The 21,764-nt window shown below is 33.6% G+C and overlaps 1 protein-coding gene across 3 annotated transcripts in view; it reads right to left on the reverse strand.

The window, feature by feature from the left end:
* Nucleotides 1–2,739: 2,739 nt before the first annotated feature.
* The window catches only part of LOC124359574 (GATA-binding factor C-like), a 97,251-nt gene continuing 78,226 nt past the window's right edge, over nt 2,740–21,764 (reverse strand). For 2 of the 3 annotated variants that reach the window (XM_046812446.1, XM_046812447.1), the window contains exons 5-8: nt 12,818–12,987; nt 10,677–10,841; nt 8,664–8,736; nt 2,740–5,991 (exon numbers count right to left, since the gene is read on the reverse strand). In XM_046812446.1, coding sequence (XP_046668402.1) covers nt 5,762–5,991; nt 8,664–8,736; nt 10,677–10,841; nt 12,818–12,987 — 638 coding nt within the window. In that variant the 3' untranslated portion in view covers nt 2,740–5,761. Of the gene's footprint in view, nt 5,992–8,663; nt 8,737–10,676; nt 10,842–12,123; nt 12,243–12,817; nt 12,988–21,764 lie in introns of all 3 variants that reach the window. The other variant, XM_046812448.1, reaches the window with a different exon arrangement.

Consider the following 21,764-nt stretch of genomic DNA (forward strand, 5'->3'; position numbering starts at 1 on the left):
CCAGTTCAGAGTCTAACCTATGTTTCATCTCAATGCAGGAAATCTAGTTGACACTAAGCTGTTGTCGTACTAGACCTCATTGTCCTTCAAAGCACAATCATATCTTTGTTCCAGCAATTTCCAGATCATAGTTCAGCACTCAATCGTTCAGAACTCATTACAGAAAAAGTTTTCTGAATGAATAATTTCTCAGAATTTTAAATACTAATTTTTAAATTCTGAGGCTGCAGAAGGTATTGCATATACCATATAGAAGGTATATGTATGGTGATCTTCTATTAGACCATCTGTTACCAACACTTGTTTCTTTGGAGATATTTTTGTCATTTTTCATCTTCCATCATAGTTTATATTTACATGAACCTCGTGAAACCACTTTGTCCCATTCAAACTGTACTCACTACTCACTAATGCATCGCACACACTTTACTTGAAGATTTGTCAATTAGGTTTTACCAAGTAATTTACCAAGTAGGTTTCGATTTTAATGTTATGATCATTGTTTAGGTATTGTAACTCTTGCCCCAAACCGTCACAATACCTAAGACAATGCACAACACATACACTTTCAATACATCATTCAGCTTCAGTGTTACTGATCTGTGCAATAGATATGAAATACCCTTCAGATTTTTTTGGTCTGAATCAATTATGCCTTGACTTTAATTGTGTTAAGTCAAGTGAATTCTAAATTATACGTTAATTAAGACTAATATTTCACATTTTAGCAGTTATTTTTGAAAGGTCTCAATTGTATGTGTATTAAAACGTTTAGTACTATTGTTTACCAAGTGGTGCTGAGACTAATACTGGGACTATTTTAAGAGGGAATGCAAGTTGCACATCTGAGGCTGTGCTTTTCACATGGGACTTAAGTTTAAAACTGCATTATGAATAGTTCATCCCAAATGTACAAATGTTTCACTACAGAAGTGTAGATGTTAGTATTTCAATTCTGATGAATGTTAAACGTATTATTATCTGTATTAATTGATAATAATTTATATTCAATATAGGGAATATATATAATAATTTTGATTCCAAAATGCCGTAAGATATAGTTGATAAGTCTTTTAAAAATACGGCTGAGTTAAACTCAACTGTACGAATGAAGGAAACCGAGGGGCTCTAGAGCTCCACAGCTTGATCGTGATTTAGAAACTATATTCTAAGTTATTCATATTACAGTTTTAAACTTTATTCCCATGTTAAAAGCAGATGGTTTAGTTACAGCTGACTCAGTTTGCTGTTAACAGCAAGTATAGTAGGAAAAATATTCATTTAGATAAAAATTTTCAATCCTAAATAGTTATGCAAGACTGTTAATCATGTATAGGACCCTCATAATCAAACCTTAAGGATAGCTATGTCCTTAAGTATCCTTGATGTCAGTGATTGGCTTTATGAGGGATCATTATCTCTTCATCCCACTCAGTCTTGATGCACCAACCTCATGGACCAAGAGGGAAGTCCTCAAAACCTCCCAAAATACTGATATATATCCTCTAGCTCTAGAGTTCAGACATGGTTATTGGAAAGAATCATTATCATAGAACAAATTTCATGTTTCTATATCAGAAACTCATTGCCTCCAAATTAGGATGTCATTATGAACCTGTACCTGTACCAAGACGATGACTAACCTTAAAGTTTTAAAATAAATGACTTTTTTCCCAACTCTTGACTCAATTCTGTCCACTCAACCCACCCAGAATTTGTAAAGTTTAGGGGTTGTCAGCTTGTAAGGACATTAACAGGAACCCTAGCCTTAGAAAACTTGTCACCTGTAGTCATCATAAGATTCCTGTTTTCAAAAATGTTCTGTCTCTTTACATCAAGCCCATACCTGCCTGAACTTTGTGGCTCCAAACTTTAAAATCATCTCTAAAGCAGATTGTTATAGCTGCAAGCAGCTTTGAAGTTGGCTGAAATTGTCACTCTTTTATTTTCGCTTATTCTACAACCAGAAGCAACGCTTATTCTAGGTTTATCAGAACCAGAAGCAACTATGGCACCGGTACTCTTAAGAGTGAGATGCTCTGTTACTAGTAAAGATAATATTAAATACTTAATTGCTGAATTCATAATATTGTGCTTGAAACGAAGTATAAGAATTTTTTACTGTTTTATTTTTTTTCATAGAACTTGCATAGATTATTGTAAATTAGGTTGTTCCCTTATATGCAAAAATTTATCTCTTGGTATTTTGGATTAATGATTTTGTAATTGGGATATTCTCATTGTTTTAGTTCAGTTATTCGGACATTAAAATAATCTCTTTTATACAAAGATATACAATTGTATTGCTGATGACCACTTGAACATATGCACTATTAAATTAAAGTAACAAATATTTTACAGTTTTGTCTAAAATATAACTTTAACTAATACCTCTCATGATATAGTTTAGAGTTACTTTATGATCTATTTTTAGTTTTAAAGCATATGCTACAGCTTTAGAACTTAAAATTCTAATTAAAGGAGCTGTTAAAATTTGACAATATAAAATTAAAAGAAAATAAATTATGTTTATTACTTCATTTTGTCACTAAAATCATGAATTAAATACAATTTAACGTCAGAAAAATGTATTAATTCAATAAAATTGTATATACTATATTATGTCTTAGCAACACACTGATCTCTTACTCCACTTACTTAACTGCTTTAGTTTCATTAAAATACACGGGAATCCTTAGCAACTAGAATGTTGAAATTTAGGAAAAAACTAACACTGGGTGCAATATTTTGAAAATTATATTGTATATTTCTCCATTTTTTATAATTTGACAAATATGTAACAAAACATTGTTTTGCTTAAAAGTAAATGAGATAAATTGAACGAATTTACAATATACAGTGTATAGAATGTACAGTTCTCCCCCACGTTGAGGGGATGGACAGCTGAACTAGAGCACTCGTACATGTCAGATGTTACAAACATCTCCTACCCTACACACTAGGCTAGAGCTATGTACAACAATAATGAGACAACTGTAGCACACACTGGCTGGCCACAAAGAATCTGTCTGCTGCAATTTTTTGAAATATATTAATATTTTGATTCTCTTTGGAGCAACTCTAATTTTTTATATTAATTAATCAACACAGTAATATACTACGCAATGTTATTGTATTACATTGCGTCGTAGTTTATATTTTTAATCCTATATTTCCCCAGAAAATAATATTGAATTTCTAGATTGCGTATAGATTAATTACAATTTTAAATTATTTTTATCTTAAAAATCAATTAAGGGCTTTTTAAAATTGACACTGTGAACAAGCAAAAGCTGATACCCAATTCAAACTACAATTAATTTGGTAAAACATTTATTTGGCCAAACTAATCACTGTCTTTTAACTACAGTTTGCATAATGAATAAGGTAATTACTTTAATCACTGTTAATGCTTTAAAATATTAAGATGGACAAAAAGGCACTAACAATGAAAGGTATACAACATTTTTTTAAACTTTAAGAACAATGAGAATTTAATTTACGAATTTTTTAGTACCTTTATAACTAAAATAAAACAAAATTAGCTATAGAGTAACATCAAATATAATAATGAAAGTGTGAATTGAAAATTAAATCTAATACAAAACTAAACAAAAATTTTCATATTGTTATTGTTTCATTTGTCATGAAAAGACACACTCACAGCCATAATGTGTCCATCATACTCAATACAATAATATGTTACATTTTTTAAATATTTTAATAAAAAATAACTTCCTAATATAAGAGTGCAAAAGCCCATAAAGGATTTATGAAGATAAAATATATTAGAATTTCATATTTTACAAATGAAACAAGCATAATTATTTAAAAATATATACTGCCATTTATGAACCTAACTTAAATTTATTATAGGAAAGAACAAGACTCCATATAAATTACTTCAGCTAAAGTATTCAAATAAAGAAAAAATAGCCAGCAAAGTTTTTTTTGGCTACAACTGAATCAGAACACAATAAATCATCGTACTAATTGATTAATTGACAATTCCATTTTTTTGCAAGAAATATGGCTGATGAGATTCCTTGTTCTGATTATGCCACTGCCAACATACTGCACCGAAGCATCATACTACATCTAACAATAAATTTGTAACAGTCATTGACTAATGGAAGTGGTCACTGGTGACTGGTGAGTGAACTTGGAATGTAAATGTACCACAGTCACTGTACAATGGAGTAATGGAATGTTTCCAGTGGCAAGAGATGGTAAGTCTTACAATAGGTGATCTGCTAGGTCAGTCATATATTTAGAGATACACATAACCCATTTTTGGAAAGATGCTACCGGTACTTAAAAGATGACAATTGAAAAAGTGTTCTGTAGATATTAAAAATTACCATTTCAACAAAAACCTGAAACTGTATTGCAGCTAAACATTATTAGTGTCCATGTTTCTTTCAATTTAGAACAATTTGAATTTTCTGGGACCCTTGAGCTCTCAGGCACCTTAAGAGTTACAGTAAATAAACAAATTTTTAATAGTTCATTAAATATTTAGTACCGGTATAGTTTTTTAGAATGCAAGAAGGCAACCAATTTCAACAAATGTCTATAAACGAATGAGATCATTCAAAGGGTTTCCTCAGCACCAAAAAGCTACATGACATGACTGTATGACTGCCTTGCAGGGTAACACTACGTTTTATAGTAGTCATAAAATGTTCATTTATATATATTCATTACATATTACAACTAAGTGAAATTACACAAAACGTGGTAAACAAACTAAAACTACAACAGAAAAATAATATGAAAACTTATAAAAATGTCTTTTAAGCACTATAACCAAATAAACTGGACTCAAAATTAACTTTGGTCACATTTTGGTAACACAACTTATGATTTTATATAATTTTCAAAACCTCTTTTTTACATATTTACAACTAACTTGTTCACATTATATTACAAAACTTATATTAAAAATTCAGTCTACAAAATTGATTTCATATGTATTATTTATTTACAGGAATAACACTTTACATTAAATTATTAAAGAACATATATTAGAAATAACTAAATTAAACTGAACCATTGCTTTTTGCTACTGTATTGCACCACAGTATGCCTAAAAGTTCTATCCGTCAGCCATCAATCATCATCAAATGAATAAATAACGTGTTTTTCACCACTACACTGTAGTTTCAACTTTATATTTAAATTTGTAGTTGTTCTCAATTTCTTTCATTACAATCACTATTCTGTATTACATTACACAACAATATATTGATGTAAAGACAGTTGAGTACTTTACTTTAAATAATAAATAAATTAAATTTCTTCTATGATAAAATATATCTTTAGGAAAGAATACGTACATTTAAACTAATTTATGAACATCACATTTTCAAATAAATTATTATTATTAGATTAAATGTATTACTTTTTAGGTATAATAACTATATCTATTTTTCTAGATACATGATAACGGAAAACTGAAGTATTTTATAGAAAACTTATTTTATAAAACATTTTGTAACTATTAACATATCTGCACTGTTCCAAAAATTGTAATGGTATAAACGTTTACTGGCACTACAGTATACAAGGTATTGGAATTTGGAACAGTGTAAATATGTTCCAAACACAACTAATTTTATAAATCGAATATTTTTTAAAATAAATTTTCTACAATAAGATCCTATCTGAATTATTGACCGGACTTATAACCTTTGAGGAAAAGTTGAAACTAAAACAATCTTCTACAGTTGATCTGTCACTGTCACTGTCCTTGGGGTGTCTAGGAGATTGAGACAACACTGGGCCGCTCAGCTTTAGCTCCCGCCAGACTCACGATGTGAGGACTCTGGTCTCCGTCGTGGGGCTCTACCTTGGTCCCGGTCACCACCGCCATGTCGTAGAACTGGTTCAGCCCCGCTGCCGTGGTGTGTCCCGCCGCCCCATACAGCGCAGAGTAGCCTAGTCCGTGGCTTCCGACACTGGTCCCGGTCCGACACTCCCCATAATTATCTAAATAATCACATTCAATACTTAATAAACAACATTAAATTGCTTTACAGTAAAATAACATTATTATTTACAAAAAACCATGTTACTAGATGGAGATGATATATAATGGACAGTCAACAACCATGAGTTGTTTCAAAAGACAACACACCAACATTTTACATTTGTTTTATATTTTGGCAATTAATCAGTAAAACAATTTATACAAAAGCAAAACAAAATAAAAACCAATCATGTTGACTGTTTTCATTTAAACAAAAATTGTCTGATTGGCATTTGTTTCAAAACAGAAATGCAGAATTGACAATATTGTAATGATATTCATGTAAATATTGAATAATTGCTTTCTAATTTCATTTACATATAATTTTTAAGTAGCTTTTGAGTTTGGATCTTGATTTTTCTACTCTGCAGTGTTTATTTGTGTTCTGTTATGAAGGGGTATTTCTAAAGTAAGGACCATTGACTCGTATGTAAGCATCGGCAGGTTGGAACACAGTTTCAAACATTCAGCACCATCTATTTACAAAGCTACTGTTGTCAGTGAATGAGATCACACTGTCCAACACAATAATCTCCCCCATGGATCACTATTGACAAGATTGAGACGATTTGATTCACAACAGTGTAAATGGATGTAGGTAAGACATGAAATAAATTTTGAATGCACATCTAGGGCCATAATCAGATTGTGTGTTATGCATAAAAATCAATACATTGCCACCTACAATACCAGACAGTGTTAGCTGAAAGATATTATTGAAACTTAAAAAGTACCTACTATCTATAAAACATAAATTATAGTAAACACTATAACTATAAACACCTGAATGGTCACTTTGCAAAACTCTGTTGTAGACCAAGTTTTAATGCAGTTGCACAGCAACTCGCACATGAAATATTTCTCAAGATTAATACTTAGTTAACATTCAAACTCTAAAGAAATTGATCTCTGTAAACAATTCTAAAAAGATCAGTTTCAAATTAATAGAGGAGCAGACATTTGAATATTCAGAGGTTAATTTAAAGGGTGGAAATTTAAACACAATCCTTGAACACATTCATGCCGTGGATCCACTGGTGAGTCACACTGTCTATTAGAAGTACACATTATGACTCAACGGTGGGTCACGCAATAACCGTTTTATAATACTCTCTGAAAATTATCCAGCTGCATTTTAGACATCGAAGATATGGTCAAGGCACTTATTTCAGAAAAAAATTTACGAACATTTATCATTTTTGGTCAAAATTGTATCAGCATTTAAAAAGTACAATGCATTCTGCCATCACGAACATGGTAACAAGGACTTTTGAAGATAAAGACCTTTTATAAATAACTAGAATTAAATCAAATTGAACAATTCACATATTTTCAGATTTGTAAACTTTAAAAAAAAAGAAAAATATCAGTTTGGAATGATAGATCTGTATTAATGATTTCCATACACTTCAAATATCTCAGGTTGTAACTAAAGCGAAAACCCATGAAACAGAATTTAGAATATAGTTCCTCAATCATCCTCCACCAGTAGTAGCTAATGAATGAAAAATAATCTCCTTAACGACTGAATATAAAGCAAGATTTCTACAAAGATATGAAGTTATGCATCCAAAGTTACTAGATTTGTAAATGTAAAATATGTAGATGTGATAATAATTTAGATATTAGGTTTATTAATAAACATGTAACAGTTTATAGTTTGTATAACTCCAGTCTTTGTTTTACAATTCTGACAATTTTTATTAAAAAACTCAGCTTAACTGCCGACCACGTAACTAATAGATCCGATTTGGCACCAGATCTTTTCTGGCAGTGAAAAATGAACTTTGTAAATAACCTGTTATAAAGTTATTAAACAGATTTAAGAACTTATAGTGCAGTAGCATCAGTGTTTTGGGATTAAGCATATGAAATGTGTGTCAGAGGAGTGTTGAGAAAAATTATATTAAAAATTGTGTGTTTCCACAGCCAAACACTGACTGTTAATTTTAGATGAGCCCTCCCATCGGCTTTACTATGGACCAGTGACTATAATAAGTGTACACCAGACCACAAAAATCACCACATGCAAAACATCAGGGGGATTCCAAGGCTAACTCCCGTGGCTGAGAGTACCACCTTAGACCACACAGCAATCCTTACTTGATGTCATGAATGTGCAAACAACTCACTTAGGATACCCACTGTTGCAGAACTGGATTGCATGCCAGTTCTAGGGTTAACCCATTGAGGAAGCAATTAACCTAGCCCCTCTAGGACTGAATATTTGAATTGATTTTGGCTAAAACGCTTACGTGTATTAAAATATTAATAAAATGAGTTTGGATACAAATATATTAGTCAAAGTTCAGGCAGGACATTTTAGTCTATTTTGTTGCTCTACAGTAGTGTTGCTTTCTCCAAATGATTTTTTATTTAATTTTTTTTAGTATACATTTACAATTTTTTTAATGAGAAAAACAAAAAAATGTGTGTCAGTATTCACATGTCAATATTCTATTACTTCTTTTCTTTTAATGTTTTTCAATTAAAACAGCGCAATGATTTTTACATGGGCAAGATTATTTAGTCCCACTCGGCCGCAATAAGTGACGCTTGGACAAGTTCTCCAATGGATTACTGGTAATACTCTACTGAAGATTTTACTCTGTTATTTCACAGTTACACTTACCAGAGTGCTCCATTTTGATGGGCTTACTAGGCATATCGCTCTTAGAGCCGCCCTTTGGTTTTCTTTTCCTTGTCTGAAACAATAAACACACCACACATACAGTAAAAGATTGCTGTATTCATTTATTAAAATCTTATACTTGTTTATATTTACTTATCCTTACACACTGTATGAACGTAAAATGTAATCACTGTAAATGAACGTAAAGGATTATCACTCCTTATAATAGTAGTTTTGTTAGACTCTACAAGTAATTTAGTTAGATATAGTGGATAGATAGCTAACAAGTATTAAAAGCCTTTCAAGGACTATAGATTAGACATGAAATTATATTCCATAGTAGTTAATTAGCACAGCATTACCTAGAAACTGAGGTTTCTGTAAACCAGAACAGTATATTCAATACTACATCATTCATTGGCATTAAATAATCTGAGAGGTGACCAAACCCAGCATCAAGTGCGTACTAATAGTTGCATATCATCTTTCAAAACTTCTGGAAATGTAATGTTTAAACTTAAATTTAATGTAGCGTTTTATAAATACACTTGAGATTTTGATACCACTTCAGCTTGCTTGAACGTGATCGGATTTAGATTTTATCATTAGATAACTCTGGTTTAAATCAAACGTTTATTTATGTACAGTTATATGTTTATTATGCCAAGATGATAAGTAAGTTATATCAATGAATCACTATGAATACAGTTAATACTATATTGATTGTTTTTCATAAAATACTATCGTACTTAATCTGTAAATTATAATAATTTAATACACATTTCATTTAATAGCTCCTTATTAGAATACTAACATAAATCAATTCTAATTAGATAGAAACAACCTGACTTGTTTCTTTCTAAATAAAGTTATAAAAGTTGAAGACAGCATACAATTCCATACATATACGAGTAGAAAAATAAAGCATACAATAGGAGAAGGGTAGAGTAAAAGTCCTAAATATAATTTTTCCAAGAACCTACAATACACCTACAAGTATTCAAAATACGTCACATACTCGTATGTTTCTGCAGCGAGGATAATATTGCTCAAGAAACAATATGATTATTTAATATGTAAAAAGTAAAACATTTGTGAAATATGAATGACGAAGTTTGAAGCAATACACAACTATCCAGCACAAAAAACTGTCTAAACTAAACAATTGAAAACTGTAGTCTTGTATTCAATTGCAGAATGCACAGAACATTATGCACCAAAAATGATCAAAATTCAACCTTAAACATGATACCATTACAAACATTACTTCCTAAAGAAATATCAACTGATCATTACATATTAGTAAAATACAACAATTTTTATTGTAGGTAAATATTGCCACGTTTTCTTACATTAAGTTAATAGGTATGTAAAGAGCTAATGTGGAAAAAATACTTTAACAGAAAACGCATTCATTAGTTTGAAGCTTTATTTTGTCTTAACATATTAAATATTTTAAAACTATATTTACTTAGACAATCATTTATTGAAACTTTTTAACATGGAAATGTCAACCTTAATTAATCTAATTACGACTTTCAGCCAATAAGTGTTATACTTACTCATGAATATCCATGAAAGCAAAAAAAGAGAACAAAGTGAGTGTTTTTATAATAAACATTATTTAATCTTTTTATTGCACATTTCACCAGCACAATCCTTCCAATATTAGGCTTTGGAATGGTATAAAAGTTAAGAAGTATTGCTATTATAGGAACTAATATAGACTAAAATAACAGGTTGTTATTGATAGTTAAGCAATTAGATGTTTCTTTGTTAATTCAACATCTTAATTCAGTTTTAAAATTGATGATACAACCTTAATTACATACGACTATAGGATAATTAATAATTTATTTTGATAAATTATATATCTATTGGGAAGTTTTAATAATTTGATGCTTGTCCACATTTTCGTTGTCTTACAGACTCCAGTTTTGGAATGCTTACGATATGCCAATGTATAGTTACTATTGCATTTGCCAATGCTAAAGTTAGGTGAGGTTGACCAACCTGTATACTGTCTTTCTTCATGGTGAGAGGTCGGTTAACACCGTGTAGCTTAAAGTACAGACCACAGGCGTTACAGACGGGCTCACCCATAGTGTTACGTCGCCACAGTGATGTAGTACTGGTGCTGCAGTTGCTGCAGGTCAACCCCATGCGGCGGGACGCAGACTGTAACATCACACCACAGTCTTGCTACAGCAACATTATCTAACAGTTTTATAATACAGCGTAAGAGTACTTCTAAAGGATTATAATAATATTCTTCAACTATGTTATTGGACATTTGTTAAATTCTGAAACTGAGAAGCAAATAAGCTTGCTAGTCATTATTCTTTGACCAAATTTATCAAAAATATTCAGAATTAAAAGATGGAAAAAATTAACCTGGCACCTTGGATATAATTGGAAAGAAATATGCAATTTTGATAATCATGAAATACCTGTTCAAGTTATTATTCAGATGTTTGGACAATAGGTACATGTTTAAATTACAAGAAGCATGACAAACAATATTGTTAAATAAACTCTCAATTCAGTTATAAAACAAAAATTTTTACAGAATATAGTTCAGTAGTGTAAAAAGAGATGAAACAAAATACCAAGCAACTTTGGAATTTGTATTTACTTATACTTAATGAGTACTGTATTATTTTTTATGTCAGTAAATTTTATTTTAGTTATAGTATTAAGACAACGCCTAGCTACTTTAGTACTACAAATTATACTGTCCCTATACATAGGTCAATTATTGTTTATTTAATATAAACATATAAATTATGGCTTTAGCTATTTTACACATGCACTAACCCATTCATGCATTTACATGCGCTACATGCTGAGTATGAACGAATGATGATAAAAAAAAATCAGCGTAGGCTTTGGCTTCAATAAATATTGACATAGTATAATATAGTGTAGTAAATGTTATCATAGAGAAAGTAAAAGTAACATTAAAAAATACTATACCAAAATATAACACGTTAGAAAATGATATACCAAAATATTGCAGAGTACCTAGTAGCTAAGCCCAAATTTGTACTTGATATAATGTTCAGTCTTGCTGATTAGTAGTATATTAAAAGAGCCAGTTGTGGAGTTAGACAGCATCTAAAAATTATAATTTTATTGATACTTAGTATTTACAAGCAATTAAGTGTAGCATAATGGATGTATAGTATCAAATGTTGGTAAACTGTTTTTCCAAAAATAACACCTTCAGTTTGTTTTAATAGTTATTAAAAGCAGTGTATAGTTATTTATTACAAAGCAAAATATACTCAGAAAAAAAAGTAAAAATACCAAGCAAAAACTAGAGTAAATAATTTTAATAAGCACAATTTTAAAAAGCAAAAATTTTTAAAAAAAAAGCACAGTTGATACAAGGCAGAGTGAAAGGGAAGAGAAAGCCCCATGCAGCATGCGAGGTGAGTGAGGATCATGCTCAACATACCAAACGCCTGTTTCCGTTTCCCTTATCCTCCAACAAGAGGTTGGGATGGGTCGGGCCGCGAGAAAACATCTGACCCGAGTAGAAGGGGGGGCCCTTGTAGAATTCACCAGGCGAGGCCACTGTAACAGGCAAGGCATTAGCTCGGCATCGGCAACATCCACTCCACCACTACGGTCGGCTGGCATTCTACAAGGGCTTTCCTTCCTCGCGACAGACCCTCATGCAGTCGATCATGCAACCGCAAAATCGCACACGAATGCACACTCCGTTTCGACCCCGCGTCTACCGGACGTCATGCGGTCCACGGATGAATTTCAGTGGCATCTGATATGCCCAAAAGCAGTAAAATCACACACACCCATGAAAGTATTTGACTTCGATACGGATTATCGGGGAAAACGAGACACGACGTGTGAATGTTCTGAATGAAAGCAATACACACACAGATGAATCGTTCTGATGGGTGAGTCTTCAGCCACGACGTGGGCGCGGGCGGCTGCTCGGACCCCGGGGACGGAGACTCCACAGTCGAGCAGCTCCCGTAGTCCTCGTCGTCGCTGAGCACATACCACCCCGACACAACAGACTCATGCAATGTACTGTATATGTATCGAATGGCGAAGCCAAGTCTGCCCTCCCCCTTCAACAAAAGCTTGAACACCGAGTGCACCGAAGAGAAAGCCCTCTAGCTTACCAGCCGGCGGGGTTGTCGGACCAGAGGCCGGTTCATGCCGTTCATCTTGTGGTAGAGGCCGCACGCATTGCACAGGTAGTGGCCAGTGCCGTCGCGACGCCATAGAGGGGTGGATATGGCGCCGCAGTTGACACACTCTCTCCCCTCGGTGTAGAACTCCGCTTCCTCTACTACATCACACTGCCTGTTAATGTACGTCTACATCTATGCACTGTATACATCAACACAGTTACGCCATACATTTTATTTCAATAATTTGAAATGTACTAGGGCGTATTCAAAAATAAACCACTTGAAAAATCACAAAATATAATAAGTAAACTTGGTCGTAATAAGTTTTCTATCTTTCAGTTATAAAAAGAAACCTATTCCTATAACACATGTAGATGAAATCCCTGTAAAAGAACTTTGTATAAGATATAAAACCTTTACCTGTACTGTTTTGCTTATCTATTATTAAAACCTGCATTGTTTTGGTTGTTTATGATTAAAGGCTTTGCTCCTTGCAGGTTTTGTCCTTATTAAACCAAGTTTCACAGACTAACACTTAAAAACATGACGTTCTGTATTTTAGTAAGGGAAGCTTCTAACCAAGGGGTTGTGAGGAAGGAGAAGGGTTACTAAGGGGCGTTCCACTTCTGCTACCGCTACTACATGATATTTTTATTGTTCAAGCACTCTTATTAATTACTTTCGTTAGCTACGAAGTAGCTGGGATATTAAACAGCATTTTCGTGTTACATCTTAACTGGAAACAAATTTTTCAAGATCACAGATTGGTTTCAGATCAGCTCGGCTCGGCTATTAAAGGGATGTACTAGGTGACCATGTAAGTTTTTTCCAACGTAATTTTAGAAGGAATAAAGATCATCAGGACAGTACCAAAAAAAACTATTTTTAACTAGCTGTGTCTTGCAACAACAATATTGAACCATTAAAGTATACATACGTTAAATTAAATTCCAACTAAAGTTAGTTATATTTAAATATCAAATTGAAATTACAAATAAATTTAATTTCTTTTACTGTACCATTGAGTAGGTAAAATAGTTTTAAACAAAAGAGTACCTATTGTAAATAAATTTTAATTTACAAAACATCATAGATTCACTTTACTGGTGATGCTGACAAGGCCCCGGATATTATTGTAAAGGTATGCATGTAAATATTAATGTAATGAGACGATAGAATGTGCTACTCAGGAAATAATATATTAATTATATATTTATGAGGGTGTTTGTATATATGACATTCATAGACTCAGAAACAGTTTGTCACATTATTATGAAATTTTGAATATATGTATTTTTCCACGGAGAAGGTTTATATGCTGTGCCCATTGATGTACTTCACCACCAGGCGGCGCTGCAAAAGATAAGTTTTCAAAGCGCCTGCACATTACAAACTGCAATTATGAGACAGTTACGTATAATAAATAGCCGAACACTATTTGAATGCGCTAAATTATGATATGCATATTTGTCTGGTTAAACTTAAAGCTTGAGTGTTAGACCACTTTATAATAAAGTACATGTATGTGTACAATGGTTGTAAATTAACATTTTTGCCAGATTTCTTGATCATGGCAACAAGGCAAACTCTACATCGACGTTGGAAATATAATTCACTTGAACCAGAAGTGTTCATCAGTGCGAAGCCGCGAGAAACAGCTAGTTATCTATAAATTACAGATTTAGACTAGAAAAACAACTTAATATTGATTTTATGCAATATTTATTGTCTTCAGAACAAAAATATGATGGAAAAGACTACACTATTAGATAAACGTATGTATTTTTCGTTTCCCCGGAGTAAAATTTATATTAGGAAGTCTTCAAAGAAACGGGATTTTTAAGGGCCGGTTATAATAAAGATTATCTTGAGTTTTTTCCCATAAGAATAATTTTACGTCTCATGCCGGTTTTACGCTCTTATTTTGTTATCATATCGTCATGGGAAGTGTCTCATTATAAAGAGATAATTAATAAGCTTCAAAACGCTTTTTAGTTTTGTTTGTAAAGTATATACATTTTGTGCATTTAAACAATGTAACACAAAAAGTTTGAGATTTGTTTCTGAATAACATATAACTACAAACAATACGGATAAAACGTACAAAGCGTTTGACGTAAAAACAAAATAAATATTATTTTATTTTTAAAACTGTACGAGGTTTAACATTGTTCTTATGGGCAAAAACTCAAGGTTATTTTATTAAAGCCGGGTCTTAATCTCTGCTGAATAAATCATAACCTACTGTTAAGGTTTAAATTAGAGTAATCCCTCTCCCAAAGGGGATTGCCTTGAGATCACTTCAGTATTACTGGTATGGTGCTAACGTTTATCCATCTGTCACAGATAAACTGAAGAGTGAAGCGACGACGGTCAGTTACTATAACCAGCATAGGATAGGCAAAGCACTATTATGTTATTGCCTTGAGATCACTTCAGTATTACTGGTATGGTGCTAACGTTTATCCATCTGTCACAGATAAACTGAAGAGTGAAGCGACGACGGTCAGTTACTATAACCAGCATAGGATAGACAAAGCACTATTATGTTATTGCCTTGAGATCACTTCAGTATTACTGGTATGGTGCTAACGTTTATCCATCTGTCACAGATAAACTGAAGAGTGAAGCGACGACGGTCAGTTACTATAACCAGCATAGGATAGACAAAGCACTATTATGTTATTGCCTTGAGATCACTTCAGTATTACTGGTATGGTGCTAACGTTTATCCATCTGTCACAGATAAACTGAAGAGTGAAGCGACGACGGTCAGTTACTATAACCAGCATAGGATAGACAAAGCACTATTATGTTATTGCCTTGAGATCACTTCAGTATTACTGGTATGGTGCTAACGTTTATCCATCTGTCACAGATAAACTGAAGAGTGAAGCGACGACGGTCAGTTACTATAACCAGCATAGGGTAGGCAAAGCACTATTAGCCTATGTTTCAATGTCTCGTACAAACTATCATATACTGAAATAAAAACTGTGGGAACAAATAAAACACAAAATGAGTTTTTGATCTTTTGCCAGGTTAAGTGAACGAATTGAGGTGAATATTGAAACTTCGGTAAGTTAGGCAGTTCAGTTACGTGGCTCAGTTGGTAGTGTAGGTTGAGAAGGTTAGTTCAAGAGGTGGTATTTCTGTCTGTAGGGAGGAGGAGTGTGCAGGATACTTATCGGAGCTGATAGTGTTGTGTGCACAGGATAGTAAGGAGACGGCATTACTCTCTGGGCGCTTACTCCCCCCCCCCCCCGCTAGGCTCCTGAGCTCCTCATCTCATTCTTAATGTTGTTACATGTACCGATTTGAAAACTAATGCCAGTCGCTTGGTTGTGTATCTGCTTTACAATAAGTACTGTAAACTAATTTCAAAATAAGTTGCTAGTAGGATAGTAATAACATAAACATTTAATCGAGACATTTGGAAGTATAAATAAATATACTAAAGAAAATGATCAATTCACATTTTACAAAGACATTTATAAATTGTGCTCTACGCAGTGAGGGGATAAATATAAATTTCATAAACTGCGTCGTTATATATACGAAGCACAATTCTTGACACAAATACAATATTCTACATGCCGTATCTGCCTTCACTTCTGAGCGAAAAGATGGATATTATGATAACAGGGGTGGGTCAAAACATAGTTCTTAAGTTTCATATATAATTACTGTATGAATGTTGCTAAAAACAAAGAGATGCACAGATGTAGAAATGTGTAAAATTCAGATCCAACCATGCCTAGTTGTGATGACGTCACCACAATAACTCGGTCAGGTGTGATATAACCTCTACTAAACTCTACACAAATATAAGGAAAAACATACTAATAAGAAAAATTTTCAGTTCTTATAGAACGATGAAACGAATAATTTGAAACTGAAACTCGTATTTGTTTCAAAGACAATGAATACTTAAAGAACTGTAACTTTATCAATATAGTTAGTAGTAGTGTTTAGGATACTCTTAGTACATATGAATGTTTGTTGTATTATAATGTCGAGCTATCAATCAGACAACAAAGTTAATAAAATGCACTGTCATATAGTTAAAATTTTTCTGGCTAACTGGCGATATTTTATAATTATTGTACCGCTTACAACAGGAAATTAAATTAAAAATTAAATCGTTCTAGTGACATATACTAAGAAGCTATAGATAAAATCTGAATGTGCCACTATACTGTTTTACGAACTAAGCACTTATACGATATCTGATACGGGGGTACCCATTGATGACGCCTTACTCCTGTATGTAATCTCGTCATGACGCCAGCGCAGCAGTGACGGCACTACGCATGCGCAGGACACCCACGCATACAGTGCAGTGCGTCTACTCATGCGCGAGTGATCGGCGCATTAGCAATAGTCCACCTGAGGACGGAGGTAATAACTCACGAAACGTCGGTGATAGCGCGCTCTGTTGCATCAGAACGTCAATTATATTTAAGTAGGTAGTGATAATGTTATCAGCGCAGTGATAAGGACTGTCATGCGGTATCAGCTACCTGCGACCTCTTTATGCGAGCTATTGTCTTCCTGTCGCGGCTGGTAATGTAGGGGGCCAGGAAGTACATGCGGGCGGAATACGAAGCTCGGTGGGAAACAGGCCGAGAACTACGCGATGATAACACTTGCAGGCATGATTACTATTGCTTTGTTGTTAGAGGTATTCGAGATGTCTTTGACATTATAAAATATTACCTGACAACCGCTAATAATTGTCCTACATTACTTCAAAGCTACTCTGACTGTTACGTATCAACATTAGATATTGATAATCCTGAGCTAAACCTGGCAGGGTTGTCAAGTTGGCAACATTTACACTGTTTAATTGTTTCACTGAATATAAAAAATTGCCAGGAAATGATTAATTGGAACTTTGTAATGTACACAATGTTCTGATTCAGAACGCCATACGCTGTGTACTTTGTTTAGTTATGGCAAGGTCTGCTAACCACACAACCACAACCGGGCCGGACCCAGACCGTGTGAAACTTCTGATACACGATATGATATCAACAATCAGTCACCAATTCTTCCTTACAAATACATTACATTGACAATAAATACGAAAATATAATTGTAATAAATAAAACTATAGGTCTATACAAAAGGAGTAGTACTGTATAAGAAAATTAAAGACCTCTGTGAACTACTACAGGGGGTTTTTATACATTGTTGAAAATATCACTTTTAAAAATATGTAAATAATTTTTAATTTTTATATTAATCAGCTTTGATTATTAATAAGAAAAGAGCATAGCCTAAATTAAATATAAGTTGTCCTGCACGGAATTATTGTCACTGTCAGACATTCGTTGTTACAAGTCATGTTGTTATATTGTAGTAACAACGGCCTGCTACTGCAAGATCGTGTATAACTAAGCTGTAACACGGGCAAGAGTGTGCCTGCAATAGCATCCAGTAAAGAGGAAAGTCGGCAGTACTTCTGCATTGTCGGTGCTGGAGACGTTGAACCCTGGTTGTGAATGGTGCAGCTGCACCGGCTATTGTGCGTGTACCAGTGACCTACTGCGAGAGCGCGAGTGCTATTGTGCGTAGCTCTGCACTTGCTGAGACCTTGAACCACGTAGTCAACACGTAGTCAAACCCCTCCTCCTAAATGTCCTACAGTATTTAAAATGATGCGAAAAACAAAGGCTTTATATTTTAGCGTGAACTTACTACAAGGGAGCATGTATTTTCTCAAAGAACTATGTAGACAGTGTATCAAGTGTAGTAGCGATTCAGCATTCTAGGGCATGGAAACACCTGATCTCTACAGCATTCGGTAGATCAAAGATTAGCGTTACGTCGTCAGCTTCCAGGAATCTAAGGAGTCGAGACTCACAGAGGTGCCGACCGCTACTTCTTCCAGGAACTGGTCTCTTTATGACGCAATACTTATGTTCTCGCTAAAGTGAACATTAACAGAATTGCACAGGCTAACGAAAACATGGTTAGCACAAAATATTGAAAGTGCCTTACCAAAAATTGTCTGTTTAGTATTGTATGCAAATTTTTAGAGATTGAAACAATTTTGAGCTTTTGAGAACTATTTGTAAGATGTAATACTATTTTCCTGTAAATTTTGGTATGCTATTGTTTTATAATCTGACACTTGTACAAGTTTTAAAGTTAATAAGGTTGTTTCGAAATTAAATACAGGACCAAATCTACGGTTACGTCCTTTACTTTCATCCACGTACAGCAACGTTATCTGCGGTCTCGTGCCATATGGTGAGACACCCAGAGGTCTCCAGAGACACCCTGTTCAAGGAAGCACGATATCAGTCAAGGAAGACAAGGGTCGACAAGTGTCCAAACAGACTCTCAGTGGATAATATGTTGACAACACTGAGTCAAGTGGTCAGACCTCACTGTCACTGTCTCTGTCCACCCCTACTATGGGAGGGGGAGGGGGTGAACAACCAACCCCAGTGACGGGGGTTCATGTTACGTAGAACTTTAGTTTTCTTCTGAGAAAACGTCACTAACATTCTTCAACAGAAACAACTCAGGACATGTTTGGTATACAAGACGATAAAATGTTTGATGGACAATACAACTGAAAGAGGAGACAGAACTGAATGTAGCTTACTACAACTATGGCTGTCAAACGTTACAACAAAAAGTGCGATATTAACATGCTATGAGATAAAAAATCTTTCAACTTGGAACTGAGAATTTTGTAATTGGAACTACAATGACCTTGTAGAACTCTTATACAATATCTATGTTACACTCCAACAGCCATATATGCCATATTTTTTACATCTCTGGAAGATTACAATCCGCGTAAATTTGAAAGGCAGAAACTGTGTAAAACAAATTGTGGTGAGAACATTTTTTTCCGGGAGTGTAGGCGAGAGCGCAGCGACCACCGATAAGAAATACTTCCGGCCATGGCGGGTTCCGTCCTTATCACCATGTCATGTGAACTCATTAAAATCGCTATTTTCACAGCCGCGTGACGAACCACAGCAAGCGTCAATGTGTCAAGGGGGCGAGGACACAACACAAAGGATTTTTTTTTCGACATAACCTTATCAGTTACAACAATTGATTGAAAGTATTTTTTGACGACACCCCTGTTAAAATATAGCCTAATAAATTACCCTACTCACAAATAACAGTTGTAAGTCTGTCTGTCTAGGAAGAGTTTGAGAATGGCGAGTCTGAGACAAGGATCACAAGAAGATGATGACAAATGATGTGCAGGACCCTGAGAAGAGTGTTGCAGCGAAGGCAGGATCTGACGCCCTATCTTGCCTATGTTATCTGCCCTTCTTGACCCACTAACAGCACTGATTGTCATCTTCGCGATTACGGTTTATTATTTTTTTGTATTTGAACATTTCTTCGTTATATTACAGACTACAGCTATTATATCATATCTTTAGTCTGTGGTCATATTATAGACATAATTAGTGGATAATGAGGCGGTTCATTATACTGAGCTTTTTCTAGCCTATGCTTATTCCTAGTCCCAGTCTATGCTTATTCCTAGTCCTAGCCTATCTTGGACATCGAATAAATTGCTTTAGAGAGTCAAGGCATACATTTGATGAGCTTGAGCTTATCTTAGTTTAAATTAGACCACTGCCAGTCGGAATTTTTACCGCTTTTTGGCAAGTGTACTGGAAATACTAGACGTGCTGGTTGTCCTTTGTTGGCCTTACAAAAGAGATGTACTCAAAAACAGCTCTAAATATTTTGAATAAAACCTACACCTAATACACACCATAACAAAATATAAACCGCTCCTCAATAACATTTTTGATAAAACAAACAACAGTAATGGGATAATACTGGGTTTATAATGTATAAATTAGTAGATTTATAAAACCACATTTTATCAAAAAAGTGAAAGACGTATCCATCCTAGAGTTATGGTATTTAGAAAAAATTGTTGACATGAACAAAACTTTTAATAACACAATAAATAAGATAAATAATCTACTAGGAAATCCAAAAGATAAAATTTTAGATAACATTAAAAGTGGAATTTACAAAATTAACAGTGCAGATTGTGATAAGAGTTACATTGACCAAATAACAATAAACCATTAAAAAGATTTAAAGAACATGAAAGTTATTATAAATATGGACAAACTCAAAAATGATCAATTGGAAACAAATCACACCTATAAAAATTTTATATTATTATTTAAACATTTAACACATATTTTGATATCAATGTTTATTATTTCTGCATTAAATAGTATTCCGGTGGCTTTTTGAATGAAACTTTTGTTGGTTACACTTAGGTAAACCACAACATTCCTACATTCTTCCCATATTCCAAATGGCAATACTGTGTCGGTAAGTTCCGTTAGACGTAATTTTGTTTAGATTTGTTTATGTTATATTTGATTTGCCTAGTTAGTACTATTTAGCTAGATGAAGGGTTACAATTTCAAATCCACCGGTTAGCGAACCCTAATATCAGGTTATTGCCAATTAAGTTAAAATATTATTAAATTAATTTAACTCATTTTATTTATTGAACTCATTTATTTAACTCATTTTATTAATTTAAAACTCAGATAAGACAAAAATGTATTCTTTATAATGATTAAAATAAACAAAAATCTACTGTGTAGTTGATTGTTTCGTTGGTATCCAAAGTCTTCATCTATAACCCGCACTTATTCAAGGCTGCATTTAAAGACATAACGAATTTTTAGCACTCCGAGAATAATGAGTATGGGAAGATTGGGACATAAGAAAAAAAGGTTCAAAGGAGAAGTAGTGACAGCATACAGAAAAGAAACTATGCCTCCTTGTTTGTGCTGACGACGACGATGAGGAGCTATTCGCACTAACTGCTAAATCTGATATAGTCATTATTGTTAGTGTTATAATCGCGCACTAACTCTTTTTACTTAAACAAATAAACTTACTGGTAAAATGA

Source organism: Homalodisca vitripennis, chromosome 4 (assembly GCF_021130785.1).
Source record: "Homalodisca vitripennis isolate AUS2020 chromosome 4, UT_GWSS_2.1, whole genome shotgun sequence".
NCBI classification, from domain to species: Eukaryota; Metazoa; Arthropoda; class Insecta; order Hemiptera; family Cicadellidae; genus Homalodisca; species Homalodisca vitripennis.